This window comes from Heteronotia binoei, chromosome 9 (genome assembly GCF_032191835.1).
Source record: "Heteronotia binoei isolate CCM8104 ecotype False Entrance Well chromosome 9, APGP_CSIRO_Hbin_v1, whole genome shotgun sequence".
NCBI lineage: Eukaryota > Metazoa > Chordata > Lepidosauria > Squamata > Gekkonidae > Heteronotia > Heteronotia binoei.
Window position 1 is genome coordinate 12,175,561 of NC_083231.1, and position 22,887 is coordinate 12,198,447.

Below are 22,887 nucleotides of genomic sequence, written 5' to 3' on the forward strand. Positions count from 1 at the left end.
AATCCCATCTCTTTCTATCCTGTTTTTCTGTCTGTTCTCTCCTTCTGATGCCTTCTTAGGGCATAGCGGGGAGGGGAATCTTCTCTGTAAAGTTTCATATACATAGAAATCAATAGTGAGTACCAATGGGGATGTTGCATGGCATGGATCCAGGGCTGGCCCAAGTGTTTTTGGTGCCCTAGGCAAAGGATAGCGTGGCCAGTAAGCAGCTGGCAACTGCTGGGAGTTTGTGGGATTAGCTACACCAGGAGGGTGTGGCCTAATATGCAAAGGACTTCCTGCTACAAAAAAGCCCTTGACACAGTGACATTATGACACTTGGGGGGGGGGGGACTAGAAATGATGTCATGCTACTCTAGGGATCACCAGAAAACTATGGAAAAACATCAAGTTCCTGGCAGTTCCTAAAGAGGCGTAACATCTCTTCCGGGTTTCCCTCAGAAGTGACATGACACCGTCACACTGACAACAGTTGTTAAGTTTATTTGTCTTCCACCGGATGCTGGATCAGTGATAGGGAACCAAAGTTGGGGGGTGAGAGATCCCCTGTCCTAGGAGGAAAAAATGGCAACCCTAGTGGAGTATTTGGCATCCCCCCATTCGATAGATAGAAAACCGAGAAGTCATCCTATTTAACCTCTGTTAAAGGGGCAAAAGAACTTTCTCTCCAGGTTGTTGGCAACTCCGTGCTAGATAAGCCACTAGTCTGACTCAATATAAGGCAGCGGTCCTCAACTCAGCACTGGCTTTTTGTCCCTCCTAACTTTGGCACCCTAGGTGATAGCCTAGATTTGTTAGTGGGTGAGCCAACTTTGCTTGAAACTGAAGCCTGGCTTCCATTCACGCTGCCCCCACCCCTTTTCTGCTGCAGAGGCCTCCCTCTACATCCCCTTCCAGTGCTGCTGGATGCATCCGTTTGTGCGAAAATGGCTCCCACAGGACCAAGCCCCACAGGAAAGCGTGGTTCAGTGAGAGAGCACCTGCACAACGGATGAAGGGGAATGCCAGTGGAAGCGAGGCTTACAGAATTGCCAACCTCCATGTGGGACCTGAATTTACAGCCAGGGCATGAAATTACAACCGATCTCCAGCTGGTAGAGTCGAGTCCAGGGCCAGATTAACAAATAGGCCAAGTAGGCACTGGCCTATCGGCCCCCACACCTTTAGGGGCCCCGGGCCAGCTTTCCCCCTGCTTTCCCCTCTGCTTGCAGCTCTCCCAGACTTCTTGTGCAGCCAGCTGCTCTTTGCCCAATTTGCCTGGTGCAGCTGCTGCTGGCATCATCATCAAGTTTGCCTCTCTGCTTTCCTCCCCCCCCCCCCCAGTTTTGTCAAAGGGGTTTTTGAGAAGGGGCCTGCAGGTTTCAGTGGGACCTGCGGGCTATGAGGCAGGCACTTTGACTCTGAGATAATTTGTGAGGGGGTCCCGATATTTTGACTGCCTAGCAAAGTTGGCTCACCCACTAACAAATCTAGGCTATCGCCTAGGGTGCCAAAGTTAGGAGGGACAAAAAGCCAGTGCTGAGTTGAGGACCGCTGCCTTATATTGAGTCAGACTAGTGGCTTATCTAGCATGGAGTTGCCAACAACCTGGGGAGAAAGTTCTTTTGCCCCTTTAGGGGCCTCCTCGGGGTTTAATCCAGCACGGGCCAAGTCCCCTGGGGAAAATGGCCGCTTTGGAGGGTGGATTATTTGGCACGGTACCCTGTTGAGCTCCCTCCCTTCCCCAAATTTTTCACCCCTGCAGGCTCCACCCCTCCAAATCTCCAGGAACTTCTCTACCTGGAGTTGGCAACCCTAGTTCAGGCTTAGGAACCGAACCGCAATCTTGACAATAAAGTTTGGCGTTAGGTGAACGATGGAAGTAAGTTTGTGGGGAGAGGGCTATTCTGCCATGCGTATGCATGTGCACATTCGATGACCTGGGCCACCCCTTTTCCTGCAACGGAGAAAGCCATGCTCGCTGATTTCGTGAAGATATCTCTGTGCTCCCCCCCACTCTCTGCAGCCATCCCCCTGCACTCTGAATATTCGTCCCTTTGGTCTCCATTCGAACTTTTCACTCCTTTTGGGGGGGGGGCTGCATGATTTGGGCCCTGCACACTGACACCCCCGGAAGGATTTTTGCCTGTTTTCAGCATCGCTGTGCAGCTAAGAGGACAAGACTGCCTTTTGCCTGGGTTGCTTTTTTATTTTCAACAGGTGGACTTTTCACTTCCGAGTGTCGTGCATCCTCTTAACGGATAGCCTGACCTTGAACAGCACAGCTCTTAATATTTTTTTCCCCCTTGCGCTTGCTCATCTTTCCACAGTTATTCTTTTCCCAGAAGCAGGTCCCTGGCTCTTTAGCAGGTTCATTTCTCCCCCTCCCCTCCCCTCCCTCGCGAACCAGAAGCGAGACAGAGTGTCCGGCCATCTCTCTGTCTCTCCCCTACCTGCTTACAAGCTGATTCATTGATGGGGACTGTGTGTAGAGTTGGACTTGCAGGCCCCGCCTCTGGCTGAACGGTCGTGGAGGTTGCAGCAAGATCAGCTCCGGGGACTGCTAGAGAAAAGCGTGTCTTGGATCTCCAGGATCCAGCTAGATGACAAGTGGTTTCCGGGCAGACGGCTCAACCAGGTGGTTCTAGGAGGACTCGTGTGCCACCAAGCAGCACCCACCTGCCGTCCTGGTTGGTTTTCTTCCCACCCCCCCTCCAGCCCTCAAAAGGCATCTTCTTTTTCACAGAAACACGAAGGAGTTTTCTCCGGCTCTAAGGAGACAGCTTGTAGAAAGAGAGAAAGAACAGAGCGCAGGCAGATTGATCGAAACTGGGACAGAAGTTCCCTGTCAAAAACTATTTGCTTTTATTACCCGAAAGGGGGGGGGGGAGTGTTTCAGCTCTGCTCGGAGCAATACCCGACTGTGCTGCGAATTAAGATGAGTGGATGTCGGAAACGCTGTAAACGGGAACTACTGAAATTTGCACAGTACCTTCTCCGGTGGATCACGGGCTCCATCCATTCAGGTAATGCATGTTCTTATCTTTACAGTCCAGGTGTGTGGGGTAGCCACGGGCTCAACGTCTTCACTTGCGACTCTGGCTTTAATTGCTCTGTCTGGCGTTCGTTTTCTTTGCAGAGACAAAAAACCAGGGATTTAAGGGACGCATTTTGGGATCGGCGGCTGCAAACTGTATGCGACAGATTTGGGAGATTGTAGTGAAAACCTGGTCTTTAAATAAAAGTCGAATTGCATCCGAAACCAAATGCTAATGTTAAATACCCGTGCGTGTTTGTGCATTCTCTGGAGGGCAGCGCCTGGAGAAACGTTGCTCTCTTTTTTTCATTTCTCTGCTTTTGGAAGGCAGATCTTAACGCATGAGAGATGTTCGCGTTATCATTGTTGGCAAGCAGAGCTGGTCTTGAAATATAAATCAGATGTCGGATGCTAGGGTGACATTGAAATTCTCAGGCAGAGTTTCGAAAAGCCTCGCTTTCCGAGCGTTCAAAGTCCATGAAATGTCTGCAATGTGTCTTTTGACACAGTTGAACCCCCTGAAGGGGAAAGCTTGTAAGTTGGAAAGGGTGTGTGTTGATGATTGAGCCCTAAGGTAGGTGGGTGGGGGGCAGGGGGAAGAAGTGGTAGTTTTTTCTTATTTTTTAAAAAAAGCTAGAGTGACTATCAGTGGGCAAGTGAGCTGCCCACCGAAAGAAGATTGTGGCAAATGCACATGTCTCGTTGTGATAAGCAAGCGATGAAGCATTTGTGTGCCCAGTTCAGGTGACAAAGATAAATAGACTGGTTTGTGCAATGCTCTGGAATGTTTCAGGATGTTCTAAGAATCTAAATTGCTATTTTGGGGCTGCCTTAATATTTTCCTCTGCAAATGCCACTGTTAAAATATTGCAGGCAATGAATATAGATGTATACCTATATATCTATGCGTACGTGTTAAGGAAAGATACACCCGGGAGTCGATCCAGAATGAGTCTGTACATCAGTGAGTAATTGTTTATAGAATAAGGTCTGTTTTGGAAAAGCGTAAAAAGATCAAATTCAGATCAGCTATGTTGCTTACGACTTACTTTTCTGCACAGTTTTTATTGATTTACTAATGTGTTTTATGGTTGTTTGCCACCTCGAGCCTTGTACATACAGGGGAGGGCAGTCTTAAAGTTCAGTGTGTAAGTGAATAACTCCAATTTTTCAATAGCAGATCAAAAGGCTTCTTAGTATCAATAGCACGACTATTTGATGAACAGTCATTCCTATGCCGCAGGTGTGAGTTGTAGGGATCGTTGACCTGTAATTGTACTAGACTTTGCTGCAGTCCAGCAGAATTTCGTACAATGGTATCTTTTCAGGATAAGTGTGCCTTCATTTCCCACAGTTGTAAAGCGGACATCCTTTTGAAGGAATGCAGTTTGCTATGTGAGTTCTTCTGTTGATGGGTGTTTCATCTCCTGACTTTGGGTTACAATGAACGTTTACTTGTCAGAGCCACTGGGGAGAACTGGGGACTTGAGGACTGGAGACAACTTCCCCTTGGGGTAAGCCGTCCAGAACTTCACTGATGAATTTGTGGGCCTGCACCCATCCGAGAAGAAGAAGAAGAAGAAGAATGTAGAATCAGAGTCTCAGAGTGGTCACAGTCTCCTTTACCCCCCCCCCCCACAACAGACACCCTGGGAGGTGGGTGGGGCTGAGAGAGCTCTTACAGCAGCTGCCCTTTCAAGGACAGCTCTGGGAGAGCTATGGCTGACCCAAGGCCATCCCAGCAGCTGCATGTGGAGAGATGGGGAATCAAACCCAGTTCTCCCAGACAAGAAGAAGAAGAATTGCAGATTTATACCCCACCCTTCTCTCCGAATCAGAGACTCAGACCAGTTTACAACCGCCTTTATCTTCTTCCCCCACGACAGACACCCTGTGAAGTGGGTGGGGCTGAGAGAGCTTTCACAGAAGCTGCCCTTTCAAGGACAGCTCTGCCAAAGCTATGGCTGACCCAAGGCCACTCCAGCAGATGCAAGTGGAGGAGTAGAGAATCAAACCCGGTTCTCCCAGATAAGAGTCCACACGCTCAATAAGAGTCCAAACTGGCCACTGGTCTATGTAGTCTGCAATAGCTGCACTGCCAGGGGGATAGTCAGTTTGGCTTTGTCTGTCCTGGCTGATGTCCCATTCGCTGGAACTTCTAGGGATGACAGATCAGTTCCCCTGGAGAAAATGGTTCTTTTGGAGGGTGGACTCTATTGGATTGCACCCCATGGAGGTCCTTGTCCTCCCCAGGCTCCATTCCCAAATCTCCAGGAGTTTCCTGACCTGGATCTGGCATCCCTACTTCCCATCTCCTGCTGGTGGCCAAGAAGGACTGGCCTGGTTGATCTTAGGGCTGCCAAGTCCAATTCAAGAAATATCTGGGGACTCTGGAGGTGGAGCCAGGAGACATTGGGGGTGGAGCCAGGAGCAAGGTTGTGACAAGCACAATTGAACTCCAAAGGGAGTTCTGGCCATCACATTTAAAGGGACTGCACACCTTTTAAATGCCTTCCCTTCATTGAAAACAATGACAGAAAAGGGCACCTTCTTTTGGCGCTCATAGAATTGGACCCCCTAGCCCAATCTTTTTGAAACTAGGAGGGTATTTTGAGGAGAGGAGCCAGATGCTATGCTGAAAATGTGGTGCCTTTACCTCAAAAAACGGCTGCCTCCACCAGCCCCAGATACCCACAGATCAATTCTCCATTATACCTTACGGGAATCGGTCTCCATAGGGAATAATGGAGTGCCCGGCAGACATATCCCTCCCCCCCACCCCCACTTTCTGATGACCCTGAAGCAGAGGGAGGGCCTCCAAACCAGGGGATCCCCTGCCCCCACCTGGGGATTGGAAACTCTAGTTGATCTCCTCAGAGCTCCATCTCAGATATGGAGAGCTCCGTTTCCATATTTAAGTCCAGGGCTGCTAAAAAGTAGGGGGACAAAATGGACCCATAGAGTCGGGGGGTTGCTTTCCACGGATGTTTGGGTGAGGTGAGGTGGGATTTAGAGCGAACGGTTGCCAGGGGATACATGTCAGTTCTCTGCAGCTTTCTTTAGGCTGCATGACGTAGCAGTTCACCAGGTGGGCTCAGAGCTCAGTGACCTCGGTTCAAAGCTCCACTCTGCTATCGGCGCTCGCTGAGTGACCTCGGGCCAGCCGCCCACTCTCAGCCTAATCTACCTCACAGGGTTGTCGCAGGCACAAAATGGAGGCGAGGAGAACGATTTTAAACTGCTTTGGGTCCCAAATTTGGAAGATAGGCAGGGTATACTAAATATAGTCAATAAATAAATAGACGCTGGCATTGCGACAGGCACAGTTCAGCCTGAGTGAAACCTATTTTAAAGTCTCATTGCTCGACTTTCGCCTTGAAACCAGCGAGGCCTCAGAAGCTTTTAATTTTGGCAGACTCGTGCCGGTGCGTTGACTGCAAGTGGGAACTGAATTTTCGTTCTTCTACAGAGTGGTTTCAACCAAGCCCCTGCTTGCCACTGTCTCCCCTCCACCGCCTCAGCTAGGGTTGCCAGTTCCCAGCTTGGAAGTTAAACACAACCGGAGACCACAGTGTACAAATAACTGAAAACTGCAATGACCACTGTGTGTAAGGCATTTCAAAAAATTACGCTGAACAAATTCATACTCTCTTATATTTTAAAGACTTTCTCAAAATATACAATTTAGAACACTTAATTCGGATTCAGTAGTGTCCAGATCACGTGATGTGATGGTATTGCTTTGCTCTGCTCTGGTAAGACCTCACCTGGAGAATTGTGTTTAGTTTGGGGCACCACATTTTAAAAAGGATACAGACAAGCTGGAACGGGTGTAGAGGAGGGCGACGAAGATGGTGAAGGGTCTGGAGACCAAGTCCTATGAGGAAAGGTTGAAGGAGCTGGGGATGTTTAGCCTGGAGAGGAGGCGGCTGAGAGGTGATATGATCACCATCTTCAAGTACTTGAAGGGCTGTCATCTAGAGCAGGGGTGGCCAACGGTAGCTCTCCAGATGTTTTTGCCTACAACTCCCATCAGCTCCAGCGAGCATGGCCAATGACTGGGGCTGATGGGAGTTGTAGGCAAAAAAACATCTGGAGAGCTACCGTTGGCCACCCCTGATCTAGAGGATGGTGTGGAATTGTTTTCTGTGGCCCCAGAAGGTAGGACCAGAACCAATGGGTTGAAATTAAATCAGAAGAGTTTCCGACTCAATATTAGGAAGAACTTCCTGATTGTTAGAGCGATTCCTCAGTGGAACAGGCTTCCTCTGGAGGTGGTGGGCTCTCCTTCCTTGGAGGTTTTTAAACAGAGGCTAGATGGCCATCTGACAGCGATGAAGATCCTGTGAATTTGGGGTAGGTATGCGTGGGTTTCCTGCATTGTGCAGGGGGTAAAGGCTAGATGACCTCGGAGCTCCCTTCCAGCTCTATGATTCTATGATTCTAATGTCCATACAACAAAATTTAAAGTAACAGTCTGATCCTGGATGCTGCAAAAAAAGGGGGTACCAACTCCTGCTGTGCAATCTTGTGTTTTCAGATGCAGGTAGTACCAAATGGAAGCCTGATAAATTTCTTGAGGCAGCAGTCCTCTGTTCAACTGGTGCAGCTACACGATACCTAGGTTTAGTTCGTGTTTCATTTGCCACTTCCGCTGGCCGCAATAACTTAGCTAAGAACCCGTGCTAAGGCAACTGCTCACATACGCATAAGCTCAATGATTCTAATTTCCACATGCCTTAGCATGGGTTCCTAGCTAAGGGGGATTTGGGGGGCTTTACGGGGATGGGCGGAGATGTTGCACGTGGGGCACTCTGATTTTTGGGCAAGCTCTATGGCTAAATTGGGCTTAAACCATAGTTTGCCCCCCAAAAAGAGCAACCCCCCCACATGACGTTGCTGTTTAGTGGAGGGGTTTCCCTGCCAGTCAGCTGGTCCAGGGCAGAGAGGAGCCCCTGAAACTGGGGGATTCCCCGCTGGGACTTGGAGGCTGCCAATGCTACATGTTACACACCATTGCCTCTCTAAATACTTATGGGTATAAACAGGGATGGAATTCTAGCAGGAGCTCCTTTGCATATTAGGCCTCCCGGATGTAGCCAATCCTCCAAGGGCTTACATGACTCTTTTTTGTACGCTCTTGGAGGACTGGCTACATCAGGGGTGTGTGGCCTAATATGGAAAGAAGCTCCTGCTAGAATTCCAGCCCTGGGTATAAATTAGTTCTCATGTAAATTCTGCTTTAGTTTTTGATCAGGAACTCTTTTGCATATTAGGCTACACCCCCTTGATGTAGACAATCCTCCAAGAGCTTGCAGGGCTCTTCATACAGGGCCTACTGTAAGCTCTTGGAGGTTTGTGGCCTAATATGCAGAGGAGTTCCTGCTACAAAAAAAGCGCCATTTTTAAATAATAAATTTTCAGGGTAACTTGAGAGGAGTGTGAAATGTGCCTTTGATGGTTTTTAAAATTCTGAGCGCACTTTGTAGTGGATACTTTTTAGCTTTGTGCTGAAAACTCCTTTGGGGTACAACCTACCCCAAGTTTAGTGCCTGCAGTTGGAGAGATGGCGTAATTCTCTCGTCGGAATCAATGGGAATGCTTAATTTTGCCTGGATCCTAGCCGTTATTCGCCGTCTGCATGTGGTCGGTAAACGTCATAAATGGAATCAGCATATTTCGGGCACGTTTTAATAAGAGCCCATATCATCATTGATTTAGATTTAGAGAATCTATATCTAGCAGCTCCAGAATCCTGCTCGTTCCCCTTCTCGCTGTGGAGACGGCTTGCGGAGGAAGAAGAATTTTGTGGGGGTGTGGAGGAAGAAGTTTCGAATCCCAGAAATGGTGTGACAGGCTGGGAGGCCTAGGGATAGGATGTGGGCGAAAGATACCATGAGATCCTGAAAACAAAGTAAGAAATAAGGCCTGCATAAGTTGAGGCAAGCAAGTAGAATTTTGTGTTAGAAATACGTGGGGGAAACTTCAAGGTTTTGCAGGGGAGTGGAAATCCCAGGTAACTTTCAAGCCTAGTTTTTGGCCCAGCTGTGATGCTCATAGGAGGTTAGAGGTCCCCATACACACACACACACACACACACACACAATAGCGTTATGGTGCTTTCGTGCACCTACTGTCTTTTCACCATTTATTATGTTGTTTCCAAACACTGGTTAACTATGATGATGATGATATTGGATTTATATCCCGCCCTCCACTCCAAAGAGTCTCAGAGCGGCTCACAATCTCCTTTCCCATCCTCCCACCCCCCACAACAGACACCCTGTGAGGTGGGTGGGGCTGAGACAACTCTCACAGCAGCTGCCCTTTCAAGGACAACCTCTGCCAGAGTTATGGCTGACCCAAGACCATGCTAGCAGGTGCAAGTGGAGGAGTGGGGAATCAAACCTGGTTCTCCCAGATAAGAGTCCGCACACTTAACCACTACACCAAACTGGCTCTCCAGTTTGCTACAGGGGTGGCAAATAGTGGCTCGGGAGCCACATGTGGCTCTTTCACAGATATTGGGCGTTTTCGCACTGACCTAACTCCGGAGCGACGTCCCTCTTCACCGCACAGCGTTTGCGGTGAAGAGGGACGTCGCTCCGGAGTTAGGTCAGTGTGAAAACGCCCATTGTGTGGCTCTTGAATCCCCCACTGCCCTGTTGGCTGGCTTGGAGAAGGCATTTCTCCCTTCAAATCACTTCTTCAAGTAAAGCCAAGTGGCTTGGAGAATGCATTTAAAGTTAAAGTTGTTTTCTTTCAACCCTCCCCACCTTCTATTTTCCTTCCTTCTTTCCTTCCTTCTTTCCTCCCCTCCCCTCCCCTCCTTCCTTTCTTGTGACTCAAACAACTGATGTTCATCTCTTGTGACTCTCAAACATCTGACACTTATTCTATGTGGCTCTTATGTTAAGCAAGTTTGGCCACCCCTGCTTCTATGATGTTCTCACAAGTTTGCATGTGATATTTTATGAGTACTATGTGTTTTAATCAGTTAGGAAATTTGCCGCTTGAGAACTCATTGGATGGTCTTCTACTCTGCATTCTGATCTATTTTGAAACAGGAAAGTATATCAGATGCCTGCCCTTTCTGCCTGTCCTTTTGATACATTTATGATGGATTTTCTGCAGTGATACGTTTAGCACTTGTTATTTATTACACATTATGTGTTTCCTGAGAGACTCTTTTTGAATATATATTTAGTACTTAGGAGCTCCACTCCAGTAATCATTTTTCCATTCCGTTCCATTCCAATAATCATTTTCTCCTCATTTTGCAATACTGTCCTAAAGATTTTCTCACTAGCTGATGTATTGTGTCCATTGAAGAAGATGATGATGATATTGGATTTATATCCCGCCCTCCACTCCGAAGAGTCTCAGAGCAGCTCACAGTCTCCTTTACCTTCCTCCCCCACAACAGACACCCTGTTATCCTTTCAAGGACAACCTCTGCCAGAGCTATGGGTGACCCAAGGCCATGCCAGCAGGTGCACGTGGAGGAGTGGGAAATCAAACCCAGTTCTCCCAGATAAGAGTCCGCGCACTTAACCACTGCATCAAACTGGCTCTCCATTGTAGTCATACAGTATGGTACTTTTTGGGTTTTCCCCCCTTTCTGATTGTACACACTGTATTCCTTTTTAGCAGGGCCTTTTTTTGTAGCAGGAACTCCTTTGCATATTAGGACACAATCCTGATGTAGCCAATCCTCCTGGAGCTTACAGTGGGCTCTGCATGAAGAGCCCTGTAAGCCAGGGGTGTCAAACATGCAGCCCGGGGGCCGAATCAGGCCCCCGAGCAACTGGCTGTCCTCTGCTTCCTTCTCCCTCTCTTTCGTTTCATTCTGCATCACGGCCTGCTGTGCCAGGCTTGCTCAATTGCGCAGGAGGTACAGAGCAAAGCCTCTCTTTCTTCTATTGGCTGAGGCTCCTCTCTCTCCTGGTCCCCTGGCGAAGGAAGGAAAGAGCCAGATCGTCCTTTGCCCAGTTCCCTCGGATCGCATGAGAGAGATACAAAGAAAGCACCTTTAAGACCAACGAGTGCTAATGTTTAAGGATGTTTAAAGTTTTTTAAAAAATATATTTAATTGTGTTTGTCTGTGTCCTTGATAAAGTTTCTGTCTCTGCTACCTGGCATTACATTTTATAACACACATGGCCCGGCCTGACAAGGTCTCATTTATGTCAAATCCAGCCCTCATAATAAATGAATTCGGCACCCCTGCTGTAAGCTCTTGAAGGATTGGCTGCATCAGGGGTGTGTGGCCTAATATGCAAAGGAGCTCCTGCTACAAAAAAAACAACCCCGCTTTTTAGTGTTGTATTTGGAAAGGTTGCATTAGAGCCTCAGCGGTTGTTGTGTGGACTGGAAAGCTTAGATCAGGGGTGTCAAACTCATTTGTTATGAGGGCCGGATCTGACATAAATGAGACCTTGTTGGGCTGGGCCATGTCGGGTTGGGCCAAGCCATTTTGGGCCGGGCCATGTGTGTACCTGTTTAAGATTAGGTAGCAGAGATATACATTTTATAATGAACACAAACACAAATATATTTTTAAAAAAACTTACAACATACTTAAAATGCTAGCACTCATTGGTCTTAAAGATGTTTTCTTTGTATTTCTCCCATGGGATCCAGGGAACTGGGCAAAGGAAGCTCTAACTCTTTCCTTCCTTCCCCAGGGGACTTGGGTGGGGGAGCCTTAGCCAATAGAAATAAGAGAGGCTTGGCTCAGTAGCTCTGGTGTGTGATTGAGAGAACCTGGCAAAGCAAGCTCTCCCTCCCCCCTTCCTCCCCAAAGGAAGAGCCTCAGCCAATGGAGAAGAGAGAGGTTTTGCTCTGTAGCTCCTGTGCGATTGAGCAAGCCTTGCAAAGCAAGCTGTGATGCAGAAGGAAGCAAGGTATAGGGGATATAGGCAGAAGGAAGCAGATGACAGTCAGTTGCTCGGGGGCCTGATAGGAGACCTCTGGGGCCTGATTCAGCCCCCAAACTGGCTTAGATCTTTCCTAGCCCTTTCCACGTGGGTGTCATTTTCCTTACTCCGTTCCCCTGAAACTCCCATTCTCGCCACCGGTTTCATGTTTTTTTAAATGACAATGAACAAACGGGCATAGCTCAAGATATGTTGCCATGTTAGTCTATCTGTAGCAGCAGAAAAGAGCAAGAATCTAGTCGCACCTTCAAGACTAACAAAAATCGTGGCAGGGTAGGAAATTTCGTGAATCACAGCTCACTCTCGCTCTCTTTTACTATAACAAACAGGGATACCCAGGGGTCGTTTTTGTAGCAAAATAGGTGGCAGAGCTCATCAGCATAACTCATTTACATATGCTCCCCCCCAGCCAAAAGCAACCCGATGCAAGAAAGGAGAGCCCCAGGCGAGCAAGGCCTGCTTGGGCTGGCTAGAGATCTAGGGAGCCCAAGCAGGCCTCGCTCGCCTGGGGCTCACCTGGGCTGTCCCCCCTCCAGGCAAAAGGCCAGCAAGCCACCCACCACCCAAAATCACATAAGAAGTGGAGAAAGGGGAGAGACGGTGGCTCAGTGGTACAGCATCTGCTTGGGAAGCAGAAGGTCCCAGGTTCAATTCCCGGCATCTCCAAAAAAGGGTCCAGGCAAATAGGTGTGGAAAACCTCAGCTTGAGACCCTGGAGAGCCACTGCCGGTCTGAGAAGACAATACTGACTTTGATGGACCGAGGGTCTGATTCAGTAGAAGGCAGCTTCATATGTTCATATGTAAAGAGTGACGTGGGCTTCTCCAGGGGTTAATGAGGGCTGCTGGGGGCGTGGCAAAGCCCCTGGTGGCTGGCTGGCTGCCCGCTCTCCTAATCCAGCTGCACCTACTGTTCAATGGACAAGGTAAGTGGGGAGGAAGAGGGGGAACCCTCAGAAAGGTTCAGGAGCTGTGCACCTGTGAGCTCCTGCTGAATCTGAGGCCTGCGGGAATACCATTATATCCTTTTACATAAATTAAAAAGTTTGGCATGACCTTTAGCTCATGTTCTTTTGCAGATCTTTTTTTCCTTAACATGCAGTTTTATATACAACAGAATAAAGGGACTAAATATTTAGGGGGTTTTTTATTTAATTGTTCTGGGTTTTTTTCCCCTTGAATTTTACCTTGGGAGCATGAATAAAAGAAAAGAAATAATCTCCTATTTTTTTTATTACAGTGATACAGGTAGATATAAAAAGAAAACATTCTTCTTTATGTGATTGAAATCTCCCCCCCGCCCCGCCCCCCGCAAATGATGTCCGTCAGCAACAGCTGATGTGCCTGAATGCATATTTATCAAGGCAGCTGCTTCTCAGACAAGCAAAAGGTAAAAATAGTCATATAAAATTTGGTAATAGCAGAGGTGAGCGGCTGACAGCGTGAGGAATATTGCCTGCGTTGGATGAATTGTTCGTAATGATTTACGAATTAGTGATTTTTTCCCCCCTCTGGCAGCGACTCCGCTGACTGCAGTGTGATACAGATCGTATTTCCCAAATATCTTCTTCGTTTAGGGTTGCCAATCCCCAGTTGGGGGCAGGGGGTCCCCCAGTTTGGAGGCCCTCTCCCCACTTCAGGGTCATCAGAAAGCAGCGGGGGGGGGGGAGAGAAATTGCTGCTGAGCACTCCGTTATACCCTATAGAGATCGATTCCCGTAGGGTATAATGGAGAATTGATCTGTGGGTGTCTGGGGCTCCAGAGGGGCTGTTTTTTTGAGGTAGATGCACCACATTTAGAAGAAGATGAAGAAGATATTGGATTTATATCTCGCCCTCCACTCCGAAGAGTCTCAGAGCGGCTCACAATCTCCTTTACCTTCCTCCCCCACAACAGACACCCTGTGAGGTAGATGAAGATATTGGATTTATATCCCGCCCTCCACTCCGAAGAGTCTCAGAGCGGCTCACAATCTCCTTTACCTCCCCCCCCCTACAACAGACACCCTGTGAGGTAGATGAGGATATTGGATTTATATCCCGCCCTCCACTCTGAAGAGTCTCAGAGCGATTCACAATCTCCTTTACCTTCCTCCCCTACAACAGACACCCTGTGAGGTAGATGAAGATATTGGATTTATATCCCGCCCTCCACTCCGAAGAGTCTCAGAGCGATTCACAATCTCCTTTACCTTCCTCCCCCACAACAGACACCCTGTGAGGTAGATGAAGATATTGGATTTATATCCCGCCCTCCACTCCGAAGAGTCTCAGAGCGGCTCACGATCTCCTTCCCCTCCCCCACAACAGACACCCTGTGAGGTAGATGAAGATATTGGATTTATATCCCGCCCTCCACTCCGAAGAGTCTCAGAGCGGCTCACGATCTCCTTTCCCTTCCTCCCCCACAACAAACACCCTGTGAGGTGGGTGGGGCTGAGAGGACTCTCACAGCAGCTGCCCTTTCAAGGACAACCTCTGCCAGAGCTATGGCTGACCCAAGGCCACTCCAGCAGGTACAAGTGGAGGAGTGGGGAATCAAACCCGGTTCTCCCAGATAAGAGTCCGCATACATAACCACTACACCAAACGGGCGTAGCATCTGGTGCCTCTCCTCAAAACACCCCTGAAGTTTAAAAAAAGATTGGACCAGGGGGTCCAATTTTATGAGCTCCCAAAGAAGGTGCCGGTATCCTCTATTGTTTCCTATGGAAGGGAGGCATTGAAAAGAAGCATGGTCCCTTTAAATGTGATGGCCAGAATTCCTTTTGGAGTTCAATCATGCTTATCATCCCCTTGCTCCTGGCTCCACCCCCAAAGTCCCCAGATGTTTCTTGAGTCGGACTTGGCAACCCTTCACCTCATTGCTCTCTTAAGATACCTCTTCCTCCTAAAGTCACACCAAGCTGTTCTGGTGTCCCCCCATTAGAGCAGAGAAAGTCAACCGGCGAGCAGAGAGAGGCCTTGTCTGTGGTAATCTAGGAATGCTGTCCTCCATGTGGGATCTGGGGAGCCCCTGGAATCTCCAGATTACAGCAATCTGGAGCCAGGGTGGGATTCGAACAGGAGCTCCTTTGCATATTAGGCCACACACCCCTGATGTAGCCGATCCTCTAACAAAAAAGAGCCTTGTAAGCTCTTGGAGGATCGGCTGCATCAGGGATGTGTGGCCTAATATGCGAAGGAGCTCCTGCTCAAATTCCACCCCTGCCCTGGAGAAAATGGATGCTTCGGAAGCCGGACTCTTCGGTGCTGCACCACACCTCAGGCTCTAACCCCAAATCTCTAGGATTCTCCCAGCCGGGATCTGGTGGAGCTAACCAACATCTCCCTCTGGTAACAAGGAGGATCTGGCAACTCTATGGTAGAAGAAGAAGATATTGGATTTATATCCCGCCCTCCACTCCGAAGAGTCTCAGAGCGGCTCACAATCTCCTTTACCTTCCTCCCCTACAACAGACACCCTGTGCGGTGGGTGGGGCTGGAGAGGGCTCTCACAGCAGCTGCCCTTTCAAGGACAACCTCTGCCAGAGCTATGGCTGACCCAAGGCCATGCTAGCAGGTGCAAGTGGAGGAGTGGGGAGGGACGGTGGCTCAGTGGTAGAGCATCTGCTTGGTAAGCAGAAGGTCCCAGGTTCAATCCCCGGCATCTCCAAAAAAGGGTTCAGGCAAAAAGGTGTGAAAAACCTCAGCTTGAGACCCTGGAGAGCCGCTGCTAGTCTGAATAGACAATACTTTGATGGACCAAGGGTCTGATTCAGTATAAGGCAGCTTCATATGCTCATATGTAAACCCGGTTCTCCCAGATAAGAGTCCGCCTACTTAACCACTACACCAAACTGGCTCTCTATGGTAGTCTCATTTAGTGGCAGTCCCTGCCAAAAGAGATATTGGATTTATATCCCACCCTCCACTCCGAATCTCAGAGTCTCAGAGCAGCTCACAAGCGCCTTTACCTTCCTCCCCCACAACAGACACCCTGTGAGGTGGGTGGGGCTGAGAGGGCTCTCACAGCAGCTGCCCTTTCAAGGACAACTCCTACGAGAGCTATGGCTGACCCGAGGCCATGCTAGCAGGTGCAAGTGGAGGAGTGGGGAATCAAACCCGGTTCTCCCAGATAAGAGTCTGAACACTTAACCACTACACCAAACTGGATCTCCTCATGCTGAGCTCGGACTTGCAGAAAAGTATTTACCTAGATCTATATGAATAAAATAGTGGGGGGGAAACAGAACCCCATTTAAAACCCTACTGGCTTCACCCAGCATTTGGCGGAAGCGTGATTCAAAAATCATTATGCGCTGATATTACACCGCAGTCTTTGTCGGTGTGATGGTTTAAAGGAGCATAAAATGCAGGTTATTTTTCTTACGAATTGAACATATGAACATATGAAGCTGCCTTATACTGAATCAGACCCTCAGTCCATCAAAGTATTGTCTATGCAGACTGGTAGCGGCTCTCCAGGGTCTCAAGCTGAGGTTTTTCACGCCTGTTTGTCTGGGGCCTTTTTAGTTAGAGATGCCGGGGATTGAACCTGGGACCTTCAGCTTCCCAAGCAGATGCTCTACCACTGAGCCACCGTCCCTCCCCATTGTCTTAAGTGCGTGTCAGAAAGGTTTTATGGAATGTTATTTATATATTGCATGGCACCTCTTGTCTAGTGGGAGGACAGGTGAGAAATGGCCATAAAAACAAAAAAATAATAATGGTGTTTTGTGTTTCGTTTGATTTACTTTGTAGGCCAGTGTAACTAAGTTCTCCGGGGAGATAGCGCTGAAATTCTCTTTAAAAACTCTATAAACGAAATAATCCTGACTTGAAATGAAATATTTTAGGGCCCTCATTTTATTCTATTACACATTTCTAATTAATTTTTCCAGTCTGTTAACATTCAAGGGGAAAACAACATCGCTTGAACTGTGATATAATTTTGTCATAGTCATTGAAGAGCTAGAGATGTATAAAGGAAGCAAGGAAAAACAGTGGTGCTTTTCTATTCCTACCAAGGAAATGTCAAATCAGATATCGTTTTAATAATGCCAGGGACTGACCCTCTGTTCTGGAGTGGATTGCAAAGGTTGTAGGCTCTTAAAAAGTATTAAACTCTGTTGCAGAATCTCGATTAGTCTAAATAGCACTTAACCCGGCGGAAGCTGGGTTCAGGTAGCCAGCTCCAGGTTGACTCAGCCTTCCATCCTTCCGAGGTCGGGAAAATGAGTCCCCAGCTTGCTGGAGGTAAAGTGTAGATGATTGGGGAAGGCAATGCCAAACCACCCCGTAAAAAGTCTGCCAAGAAAACATCACAACATATGCCGGAAACAGCTGCCGGAAGAGGTGAGGGCCCTACGGGACCTTGCTCAGTTCCGCAGGGCCTGTAAGACAACCCTCTTCCGGCTGGCCTATAACTAACTGGCACAAGAAACTAAATGTAGTTCTATTAGACTTCTGCTGCTCTTAATGTTTTAAATGTTTTTAAATGTTTTAATTATTTTAACTGTTTAAATGTTTAAACTATATTTATGTGGGATTCTATGTTGTAAGCCGCCCTGAGCCACTTGGTGGGAAGGGCGGGATATAAATCATTAAATAAATAAATAAATAAATAAATCACAATGTGACATCACCCTGGGGTCGGTAATGACTTGGTGCTTGCACAGGGGACTACCGTTACCTTTAGTAGGAACCCCGTGGTGCAGAGTGGTAAGCTGCAGTACTGCAGTCCAAGCTCTGCTCACAACCAATGTTCCCTCTAAGCTGCAGAGGCTTGTGAGCAAAAATCCTACTTTGTGAGCTCCTGGCATTAAAGTTGTGAGCTCCTGCGTGAATGAGTGTGCTCTGGGGTCATCTTTTCTGAGCTAAGGCGAAAAAGTGGGGGCTGGAGGCTAAAAATCTGCGCACTAGTTAACGAGAATTCAGCTTAGAGGGAACACTGCTCATGACCTGGATTCGATCCTGGTGGAAGCTAGGTTCAGGTAGCTGGCTCAAGGTTGACTCAGCCTTCCATCCTTCTGAAGTCGGTAAAGTGAGTCCCCAGCTTGCAGGGGGCAAAGTGTAGATAACTGGGGAAGGCAATGGCAAAACACCCCGTAAAAAGCCTGCCCAAAAAAGCCGTGGTCTGATGTCTCCCCATGGATTGGTTACAACTTGGTGTTTGCACACCTTTACCTAGTCGCATTTTCTAAATGGTCGGGGTATTTATTATATATATATATATATATATATATATATATATATATATATATATATATACTTCATTGACAACCCAGTAGAGACCCAAAGCAGCTAATCTCATCGCTGCTTCTTTGTTTTGTCCTCACAACAACCCTGAGAGGTAGGTGAGGCTGAGAGTATCTGACTGGCCCAGTCTTCCATGGCAGTCTGGGATTCAATCTGGGCTTTCACAGTTCCTAGTCTGACACTGTAGCCGCTGTACACAATGGGTGTGCGTGAGTAAGCAATTTCAAGAGTTATCCAAGATTTCAGGTTTTCACGGCTGGCAACAGCATTAGGGTTTGTAGAATCTTTCGGGCTCAAGTGCCGTGTTCTACTGGAGAAAGTTTTTCTTCCAGACGTTTCGTTCTCAGCTGCGAACTAGTTAATCTGCGCACTAGTTAACGAGAATTCAGCTTAGAGGGAACACTGCTCACGACCTGGATTCGATCCTGGTGGAAGCTAGGTTCAGGTTGCCGGCTCATGGTTGACTCAGCCTTCCATCCTTTCAAGAGTGTTTACAAGGCAAGAGTGTTTACAAGGCAATTTGCAGCTCCCGACTTTGGGGACTAATCAGCTTTCAAAAATGCACTGATTAACCCCTGGCTTTTGGTGCCCATTGAGATATAGCAGGTGTGTTGAACTCATTTGTTACGAGGGCCGGATCTGACCTAAAGGAAACCTTGTCGGGTTGGGCCATGTTTGCCATAAAATGCAATGCCAGGAAGCAGAGATATAAAGGACATAGACAAACACAATTTAAAAACGTAAAATAAAATATACTTTAAACGTTACCACTTGTTGGATTTAAAAGGTGTTTTCTTTGTATGTCTCCTGTGCGATCCAGGGAACTGGGCAAAGGAAGCTCTGGTTCTTTCCTTCCTTTGCAAGGGGCTCTTTCCTTCCTTCCCCAGGGGCTTTGCCACACCCCCAGCAACCCTCATTAACCCTTGGAGAAGCCCACGCCACCCTTTCTCCACTTCTGATGTGGTTTTGGACAGCAGGTGGCTTGCTGGCCTTTTAACTGGGGCAGGGGGGAGTGACGGTCCAGAAGAGCCTCAGGCGAGCGAGGCCTGCTTGGGCTGGCTGGATCTCTAGCCAGCCCAAGCAGGCCTCGCTTGCCCAGGACCCAACATGGCTTCTCTTATGTTCTTATGTGACACAGAGTGGTGGACTGGCTGGGCCATTGGCCTGATCCATCATGGCTTCTCTTATGTTCTTATGTGACACAGAGTGTTGGACTGGATGGGCCATTGGCCTGATCCATCATGGCTTCTCTTATGTTCTTATGTGACACAGAGTGTTGGACTGGATGGGCCATTGGCCTGATCCAACATGGCTTCTCTTATGTTCTTATGTGACTCAGAGTGTTGGACTGGATGGGCAATTGGCCTGATCCAACATGGCTTCTCTTATGTTCTTATGTGACACAGAGTGTTGGACTGGATGGGCCATTGGCCTGATCCAACATGGCTTCTCTTATGTTCTTATGAAGAACTTCCTGACAGAGTGGTTCCTCAGTGGAACAGGCTTCCTCAGAAGGTGGTGGGGCTGCCCTTGTTTGGAGGTTTTTAAATGGATGCTAGATGGCCCTCTGACAGCAATGCTAGTTCTGCGAACTTAGGCAGGTCATGAGGAAGAGGGCAGGAAGGGTCACATCAGTGCTATGTTCTTGTGGCCCTTTCTTATGTATCCAGGGAGATGCTAATCACCACTTTGGGGTGAGGAAGCAATTTTCTCCAGGCCAGGGATCCTGGAGATTTTTTTGCCATGTTTTGGGTGTGGAGCAAGTGTCAATGGGTGTGTGTGGAAGGGAGGTATTTGTGAATTTCCTGCATTGTGCAGGGGGTTGGATTAGATGACCCTGGAGGTCCCTTCCAGCCCTATGATTTTAAGTGGGAAGATTGCAGTGGTTCCGGTACATCGATTGAAATTTATATCAATACGTGCTGTACCATGATTTGTAAGTCTCGGTCTAGTGAAACACACCCTTGTTTGGTAGTATTGACTGTAGACGAATCTGAAGCACAATCGAAGGTTCCTCTTTGTGCGGATTCTCTGAGCAACTTCCAGTGACGCTGAAAGAGCCTTGATTAGATGGATGCATTTTTTTCCGCTGAGATTTACAGGTTATAGCACTGCAGGGCTCCGAAAGTGCCACTTACAAAATGCGTTTCAACAGAATAAAACTGATCTGATTTCTGTCTATTGGAAACGTCTTCCTCGAACGTGACTGTTCCGGTTAATCTGCTGAAAGGGCCTCCGTGTGCCCCGGCCCGACGATGTCTTTCATCTTCTACGAGGCTTACAAAATGGAATCACCATCAAAACAACATCCTTGGCGGGCTTGAGGATCAGACAGTGGGCTTTAAAAAAAAAAAAATCAATCAGCACAAGAAGTTTCTCAGGGCTCTTGTGGCAAACCAATTTCGAAAGCGTGGGATGCTTCTAGATAGTATTGTTTACTGTAGACCAAATGGTATAGCAGAGTTTAATTTCTGTCGGCATGGAAGAGACAAACTGTCAGACCCAGAGCCAAGGAAAAGACAAGTAGAGTTCAAGATCTTTATTTCAGCTTCACGGGCATACACACGTGTTGTCAGAACTGACAAGCCCGCCAGTTCCCCCAACTTATAAGCCTTTGCCCTGACCATTATAATTCAAGCCAAAGCGTGCCAAGCTAAAGCAGGGGTTTGCACGGGGTTTCTATTAAGCTCTCAGAGGGATAAGATTCATGCAGGGCTTTTTTTTTTTTTTTGTAGCAGGAACTCCTCTGCATTTTAGGTCACACGCCCCTGATGCAGCCAATCCTCTTGGAGCTTACGGTAGGCCCCATACGAAGAACCCTGTAAGCTCTTAGATGATTGGCTACACAAGAGGGGTGTGGCCTAATATGCAAAGAAGTTCCTGCTACCCAAAAAGCCCTGGACTCATGCATGGAGGATGTCTGTTTTTTTGTAGGGCTGACAGGCCTTAGCTGGCAACCATTGGGAGAACTGGGTTGGATTTACAAAAACTCAGTGGTGCTACCACAAAGCTTTTGTTAAAATACCATATCGTCTACTATGTCACTTCCGGTTTTTACCGGAAGTGATATCAACGCGCTGGTGCAACAAGGGCAAAAGGCTGGGATGCCAGGAGGCTAAATTTAGCCCTGGTGGTTAAATGGAACCTCCCATGTTGAGGGAAAGCCTATTTCTGAAGTATGGTTGATAGGACACAACATAGGGCTGCCAAGCCCCCGGCCCGGGCAGGGGTTCTCCTGCCCTGGAGGTTCCTAACCTGCCGGCCCACAGTGGGCCGGTGAGGGGAACCTTCCTTAATGTCGCTGGAGTGATGATGTCACCCAGAAGTAACATCATTGCGCCAGCGACGTTGTTCACCGACCATTCTAGGTGTTTCCAGGAAAACTCTATGGTTTTCCTGGACACTCTAGTGATTCAGGAGGGAAAATTCTATGGTACCATAGAGTTTTCCCTCCTGAATCGCTAGAGCATCCGGGAAAACCATAGAGTTTTCCCGGAAATACCTAGAGCGGCTGGCGAGCAACGTTGTTGGCGCGATGACATCACTTCCGGAGGCCACAGGGGACTTGGGAACCCTAGCACATCAGGTGGAGGATTTGGTTTCAGAGCCCTGGCTTGCCAGCTTTCCAGTAGCTTCTGGTTTTCATTGTATGAAGCCCGATCCTGGACTAGATGGCCCTTTGGTCTGAGTCACTGAGAAGGTTTTCATGTTATTCAGTTCCAATATTCAGTTCAGTTTCATGTTATTCAGTCCCAATTGCCTCCTCTCGTCATTCTTTATGAGCTTGGTTCTCATCAGAATTTTATATATTTATTGGATTTTATTTATCTTTTGGATTTAAATTCCACCCTCCCTACATTTGGGCTCCGGGTGGATCACAGACAACAACAACAACAACAACAACAACAACAACAATAATAATAATAATAATTATTATTATTTGGGCTCCAGGTGGATCACAGATGACGACAATAATAATAATAATAAAGAAGAAGAAGAAGAAGACTGCAGATTTATACCCCACCCTTCTCTCTAAATCAGAGACTCAGAGCAGCTCACAATCTCCTATATCTTCTCCCCCCACAACAGACACCCTGTGCGGTGGGTGGGGCTGAGAGGGCTCTCGTAGCAGTTGCCCTTTCAAGATATCCTCTGCCAGAGCTACGGCTAACCCAAGGCCATTCCAGCAGGTGCAAGTGGAGGAGCGGGGAATCAAACCCAGTTTCCCCAGATAAGTCCACACTCTTGACCACTACACCAACCTGGCTCTCATTAGGCCAATTTGGCAAATAGAAACAATTCATAAGCAATTAAAGTACATTTCCTAAATTAAAAACAGTTGCACGATTTGTTGTTTGCTCAGTCTCAGACACTGTTGCCACTGGATTCTGATGTCCGTTTGTTCCAGGCCACGTAGAAGTAGCGTCTTCAGTGAGGAGAGGGCACAACTTTGTTATTGGACGCCTGCCGCCTTAGCCAACGGCCTGGCCCAGGGGTGGTCATACTTGATTATTTACAGCCACATAGAATAAACATCTTGTGTTGAGAGCCACAAGACATGAATGTCAGATGTTTTAGAGAAGGAAGGAAGGAAGGAAGGAAGGAAGGAAGGAAGGAAGGAAGGAAGGAAGGAAGGAAGGAAGGAAAATAGATGGAGGGGAGGGAGGGAGAGATGGAATGAAAGCAACTTTAA

General features: G+C 47.9%; 1 protein-coding gene across 1 annotated transcript in view; it reads left to right on the forward strand.

Moving 5' to 3' along the window:
• Positions 1–2,777: 2,777 nt before the first annotated feature.
• The window catches only part of KCNIP4 (potassium voltage-gated channel interacting protein 4), a 538,048-nt gene continuing 517,938 nt past the window's right edge, over positions 2,778–22,887 (forward strand). The window contains exon 1 of the mRNA XM_060246240.1: positions 2,778–3,005. Coding sequence (XP_060102223.1) covers positions 2,918–3,005 — 88 coding nt within the window. The 5' untranslated portion in view covers positions 2,778–2,917. The remainder of the gene's footprint in view (positions 3,006–22,887) is intronic.